Genomic DNA, 6,985 nt, shown 5'->3' on the forward strand with positions numbered 1-6,985 from the left:
ATAGCCAAGCATGTGGATTCTTCCATATGCTGAGTAATCCATCATCAGAGAGGGAGAAGTCAGAGAGATGTAAAAATGAGGGAAGGTCTGCAGTCGAGGACATTAGTGTATTCCAGTTTGTCAAGAATGGGGGAAGGATTAGAGTAAAATAGGTATGAGTTACATACTTTCATATATGTGTGTGTGTGTGTGTGTGTGTGTGTGTATGTGTGTGTGTCTGTGTGTATTAAGGCTACCATTGGTTTCATGTTTAGAAAAATATCTTAATATCTTAACAATTATAGGTGCAGGAGTGGCTGTGTGGTAAGTAGCTTGTTTACCAACCACATGGTTCCGGGTTCAGTCCCACTGCGTGGCACTTTGGGCAAGTGTCTTCTGCTATAGCCTCGGGCCGACCAACGCCTTGTGAGTGGATTTGGTAGACGGAAACTGAAAGAAGCCCGTCGTATAATATAATATATATATATATATATATATATATATATATATATATAGTGTGTGTGTGTGTGTGTATGTGTGTTTGTGTGTCTGTGTTTGTCCCCCTAGCATTGCTTGACAACCGATGCTGGTGTGTTTACGTCCCCGTTACCTAGTGGTTTGGCAAAAGAGACCGATAGAATAAGTACTGGGCTTACAAAAGAATAAGTCCCGGGGTCGGGTTGCTCGATTAAAGGCGGTGCTCCAGCATGGCCACAGTCAAATGACTGAAACAAGTAAAAGAGTAAAAGAGTAAAGAGTAATTATTCAAGTCAGGAGATCCTACTTTGAAAAGGATTAGAGTTTTGTAAATTGTCTGAAATTAATGTCTCTCCTCAAAAGTCTCAAGACTTCTGGAATACCTTTCATATTACATATTTCTTCCTGCTCTATTCCTTATAGATACCATACACAATGGCCGTACAGTACCAGCTGTTTGCTTCATATGTATAGCAGGCACAGCCATCAGTCCGGTCGTCCCACGAACACCGGCTGCTCACTGTTGCATCCTGATCTTTCTTTTCGCCCAGGACCACATAACAGACAATCTTATAACGGTCAAACTCCAGCGCTTTCACATAGTCCTTGATCTCATCGCTCAGATACATGACCAGTCTAGCCCCTGCTTTCGGCGCGTACTCCACATTGCGTAGGTTCTCAGCAAGGGTGCGTTTTATCACCGCCAAAGGGCTCGTCTCTTTCGGGAATCGTCTCAGTGGTTCCATTCTGTAAGTTGGCTCATGTTTCGCACCTGTTCCCAGTGAAGTCCCAGGTGCTGCTGCTGTGGTTGCTACACCTGATGTCGTCACCGTCGCAGCCACTCCCACCGCGTTCTGACCATGGCGTCTTTCATACAGACGGGTTGAGATTTTCTTGGCCAGTCTCTTAGATGTCAATAAACCAAGGAGGGACGGCATACTGCTTATTTCTTTCGTTCTCTCTACGTTCTGGACAAAAAGGCTTGACCGCCTCATTAATGAGTGTTCTGGCTTCGCGACCTCTGAGGTCATCCTCTTTCCACTCACACTAACACCATTGCTGCTGCTAGGTCTGACATCAGTGCAACCATCATTGCTGGTATTCATTATCATTTCAATCAACAATACCTTCTGTTAAATTATCCTTATTGAATGCTTTTTGGCTTGTTTTGGTGTATCTGTCAAGTATGTGTCAATCGTCACTCATTAATAATCAGTCAACAATACTTTCTATCAAAATGTCCATACTGAGCTTTCTTTGGCTTGTTTTGGTGTATCTACCCTGTATGTGTCAATCGTCACTCATTAATAATCAGTCAACAATACTTTCTATCAAAATGTCCATACTGAGCTTTCTTTGGCTTGTTTTGGTGTATCTACCAAGTATGTGTCAATCGTCACTCATTAATAATCAGTCAACAATACTTTCTATCAAAATGTCCATACTGAGCTTTCTTTGGCTTGTTTTGGTGTATCAACCAAGTATGTGTCAATCGTCACTCATTAATAATCAGTCAACAATACTTTCTATCAAAATGTCCGTACTGAGCTTTCTTTGGCTTATTTTGGTGTATCTATCAATCGTCACTCATTAGCAATCAATCAACAAAACCTTGTTAAAATGTCCCTGTTGAATATTTTGGGGCTTGTTTTGATGTATCTGTCAAGTATGTGTCAATCGTCACTCATTAATAATCAATCAACAATACCTTGTTAAAATGTCCCTGCTGAATATTTTGGGGCTTGTTTTGATGTATCTGTCAAGTATGTGTCAATCGTCACTCATTAATAATCAATCAACAATACCTTGTTAAAATGTCCCTATTTGTGGACTTGTTTTGGTGTATCTGTCAAGTATGTGTCAATCGTCACTCATTAATAATCAATCAACAATACCTTGTTAAAATGTCCCTATTTGTGGACTTGTTTTGGTGTATCTGTCAAGTATGTGTCAATCGTCACTCATTAACAATCAGTCAACAATACCCTCTGTTAAGAAGCCACGACTGAGATTTCTTTGGTTTGTTTCAGTGTAGCTGTCAAAGTTTCAATCATCACTCATTAACCATCAATCACTGAACAAACAACAATTGTCAATTATTTCTAGTAAAAATAGCATCTGTCTTGATATTCTTTCTTGTTTATGTTATTCATAAATCAATCAGCAATCAGCTATCAAGATTCATTCTGAATTGTCGGTTACAAATCACAAAAAAACTCATTCGATGCTTTTTGCTTCAGCGAAGAAAAAAAAAATCATTCTCTCCTCCTTCAAGAATTATGAAAAGTAAAGATAATAAAAAAACTATCAAACACAAACAAGCAAAAAAAACACGAAAATTACATAAATATATATAATGCACAATTAAAAATAAGTGCAAAGGTTACAATTAAAAACGAAGAAATTTAAGAATATCTAAAACAAAATTCAAAACGTACAGTGTAAAATTAAAAATTCAAAGGCAAAATTAAAAATATGTTTTACAAAAATTAAATATATTTATAGACGCAGGAGTAGCTGTGTGGTAAGTAGCTTGTTTACCAACCACATGGTTCCAGGTTCAGTCCTACTGCATGGCACCTTGGGCAAGTGTCTTCTACTATAGCCTCGGTCTGACCAAAGCCTTGTGAGTGGATTTGGTAGACGGAAACTGAAAGAAGCCTGTCACATATATAAGGCACAGGAGTGGCTGTGTGGTAAGTAGCTTGCTTACCAACCACATGGTTCCAGGTTCAGTCCTACTGCATGGCACCTTGGGCAAGTGTCTTCTACTATAGCCTCGGTCTGACCAAAGCCTTGTGAGTGGATTTGGTAGACGGAAACTGAAAGAAGCCTGTCACATATATAAGGCACAGGAGTGGCTGTGTGGTAAGTAGCTTGCTTACCAACCACATGGTTCCAGGTTCAGTCCTACTGCATGGCACCTTGGGCAAGTGTCTTCTACTATAGCCTCGGTCTGACCAAAGCCTTGTGAGTGGATTTGGTAGACGGAAACTGAAAGAAGCCTGTCATATATATGTATATATATATATGTATGTGTGTGTGTGTGTGTGTGTGTCTGTAGTTGTCCCCCTAGCATTGCTTGACAACCGATGCTGGTGTGTTTATGTCCCCGTTACCTAGCGGTTCGGCAAAAGAGACCGATAGAATAAATACTGGGCTTACAAAAGAATAAGTCCCGGGGTCGAGTTGCTCAAATAAAGGCGGTGCTCCAGCATGGCCGCAGTCAAATGACTGAAACAAGTAAAAGAGACCGATAGAATAAGTACTGGGCTTACAAAAGAATAAGTCCCGGGGTCGAGTTGCTCAAATAAAGGCGGTGCTCCAGCATGGCCGCAGTCAAATGACTGAAACAAGTAAAAGAGACCGATAGAATAAGTACTGGGCTTACAAAAGAATAAGTCCCGGGGTCGAGTTGCTCGACTAAAGGCGGTGCTCCAGCATAGCCGCAGTCAAATGACTGAAACAAGTAAAAGAGTAAAAGAGTATATTTAAAAAATTTTAAATAGGAAAAACAGAACAAAACTTGGAACACTTGTTGCAAAATTTAAAATGCATTATGCAAAAAGGAACAAAATTAAAAATATATAGTGTTAAATTCAAAATACATTGGGTAGAATACATGTGAAATATAACAAAGATATATAATGTAATGTGGAGCAGTATTTGAAATATAAACTGCAAAGTTAAAGGTAGAACGTATAAAATTAAATACAGATAACAAACACATTTAGGAATTTATGTGCAAAATTTAGGATATAAATTGTATTAGATATAAATAAAGGAATAAAGTGATGGAATATATATATATATATATATATATATAATACAAAATTTAAGATATAGTGCAAAATTTGAGATATATACAGGGTAAAATCTAAAATGTATATACTCTAAAATTATATGTATATATATATATATATATATAGTGCAAAATTAAAAATATATGTATTGCCAATTTAAGATGTATTTAGACCAAAATTTAAACTATATATCGTGCAAAATTTGAGATATATAGAGGGTAAAATCTAAAATGTATAAACTGTAAAATATATATATATATATATAGTGCAAAATTAAAAATATATGTATTGCCAATTTAAGATATATTTAGACCAAAATTTAGACTATATATCGTGCAAAATTTGAGATATATAGAGGGTAAAATCTAAAATGTATATACTGTAAAATTATATATATATATATATATAGTGCAAAATTAAAAATATATGTATTGCCAAAGTTAAGATATATATAGGGCGAAATTTAGAATATATATCATGCAAAATTTGAGATATATAGAGGGTAAAATCTAAAATGTATATACTGTAAAATTATATTATATATATATATATATATATATATATATATATATAGTGCAAAATTAAAAATATATGTATTACCAATTTAAGATATATTTAGACCAAAATTTAGACTATATATCGTGCAAAATTTGAGATATATAGAGGGTAAAATCTAAAATGTATATATATATATATATATATATATATAGTGCAAAATTAAAAATATATGTATTGCCAATTTAAGATATATATAAAGGGCAAAATTTAAAATTTATAAAGAGAGTAAAATTTAGAATATATATCATGCAAAATTTGAGATATATACAGGGTAAAATCTAAAATGTATATACTGTAAAATTATATATATATATATATATATATATATATATATATATATATATATATATATATATAATATATATATATAGTGCAAAATTAAAAATATATCTAGTGCCAAATTTAAGATATATATAGGGCAAAATTTTAAATATATAGGCGTACGAGTGACTGTGTGGTAAGTAACTTGCTTACAAACCGCATGGTCCTGGGTTCAGTCCCACTGCGTGGCACCTTTAGCAAATGTCTTCTACTATAGCCTCGGGCCGACCAAAGCCTTATGAGTGGTTTCGGTAGACAGAAACCGAAAGAAGCCCATCGTATATATGTATATATATATGTTTGTGTGTCTGTCCCCCCAGTATCGCTTGACAACCAATGCTGGTGTGTTTACGTCCCCGTAACTTAGCAGTTCGGGAAAAGAAACCGATAGAATAAGTACTAGGCTTACAAAGAATAAGTCCTGGGGTTGATTTGCTTGACTAAAGGCGGTACTCCAGCATGGCCACAGTCAAATGACTGAAACAAGTAAAAGAGTAAAGAGTAAAGAGAGAGCAAAATTTAGAATATATATATAGTTCAAAATTTGTGATATGTACAAGCTAAAATCTAGAATGTATATACTGCAAAATAATATATATATATAATGATGCAGCATGGAATTTTGTCAGTGCACAGGTCACGATCTCAAAGTGACGAAAATATTTCGCCAAATTAAATTTAAATGTTGAAGTGAATCTAATGGTTTTTGTGTGTTTTTTAAATGGCTTATAAACACCTTCCACACTGCAATTGTATACATATATATAGGGTAAAATTTAAAATGTAGGGCAAAATTTAAAATGTATACAGTGCAAAATTTAAGATCTCTAGAGCAAAGTTTAAAATATATATAGTGAAAAATTTAATATATAGTGCAAAATTTAAGATTTCTAGAGTAAAATTTAAAATATATAGAGTGAAAAATTTAATATGTAGTACAAAATTTAAAATATTTATAGTGCAAAATTTAAGATCTCTAGAGCAAAGTTTAAAATATATATAGTGAAAATTTTTAAATATCTATAGTGCAAAATTTAAGATTTCTAGAGCAAAATTTAACCCTTTTGTTACTGTATTTCTATTGAGATGCTCTGTGTTTCTTTCAGTTACTTTAAATATAACAAAGACTTTAGTAAAATAACTTAGTTATCATTAAGCTAGTGTTAGGAACATAAATTGTGACTAAGGTTTAGTGGAAGATTTTAATTCAAAACTTATGTAAACAAAACATTTGTACTACAGAGTCAGAGCCCGTTTCAGCCGGGTTGGTAACAAAAGGGTTAAAATATACATAGTGCAAAATTTAAAGTATATACACTGCAAAATTTAAAGTATATACAGTGCAAAATTTAAAATATATATAGTGCAAAATTCAAGATCTCTAGAGCAAAGTTTAAAATATATATAGTGAAAAATTTTAAATATATATAGTGCAGAATTTAAAATATATATAGTGAAAAATTTAAAGTATATACAGTGCAAAATTTAAAATATATATAGTGCAAAATTCAAGATCTCTAGAGCAAAGTTTAAAATATATATAGTGAAAAATTTTAAATATATATAGTGCAGAATTTAAAATATATATAGTGAAAAATTTAAAGTATATACAGTGCAAAATTTAAAATATATATAGTGCAAAATTCAAGATCTCTAGAGCAAAGTTTAAAATATATATAGTGAAAAATTTTAAATATATATAGTGCAGAATTTAAAATATATATAGTGAAAAATTTAAAGTATATACAGTGTAGAATTTGAGATATATATAGGGCAAAATTTTATCTATATATGTATATAATGTAAAATTTAAGATATCTGTAGTGTGAAATTTAAAGTGTGTATAG

General features: G+C 33.0%; 1 protein-coding gene across 1 annotated transcript; it reads right to left on the minus strand.

Annotated features, from left to right (window-relative positions):
- Nucleotides 1-659: 659 nt before the first annotated feature.
- LOC115227324 (tctex1 domain-containing protein 2-like) lies at nt 660-1,960 on the minus strand. The gene has a single exon (XM_029798196.2). The coding sequence runs from the start codon at nt 1,566-1,568 to the stop codon at nt 867-869; it is 702 nt and encodes a 233-aa protein (XP_029654056.2). The 5' UTR covers nt 1,569-1,960; the 3' UTR covers nt 660-866.
- Between the last annotated feature and the right edge of the window lie 5,025 nt (nt 1,961-6,985).

Source organism: Octopus sinensis, unplaced genomic scaffold (genome assembly GCF_006345805.1).
Source record: "Octopus sinensis unplaced genomic scaffold, ASM634580v1 Contig02658, whole genome shotgun sequence".
In the NCBI taxonomy this organism is placed as follows: domain Eukaryota; kingdom Metazoa; phylum Mollusca; class Cephalopoda; order Octopoda; family Octopodidae; genus Octopus; species Octopus sinensis.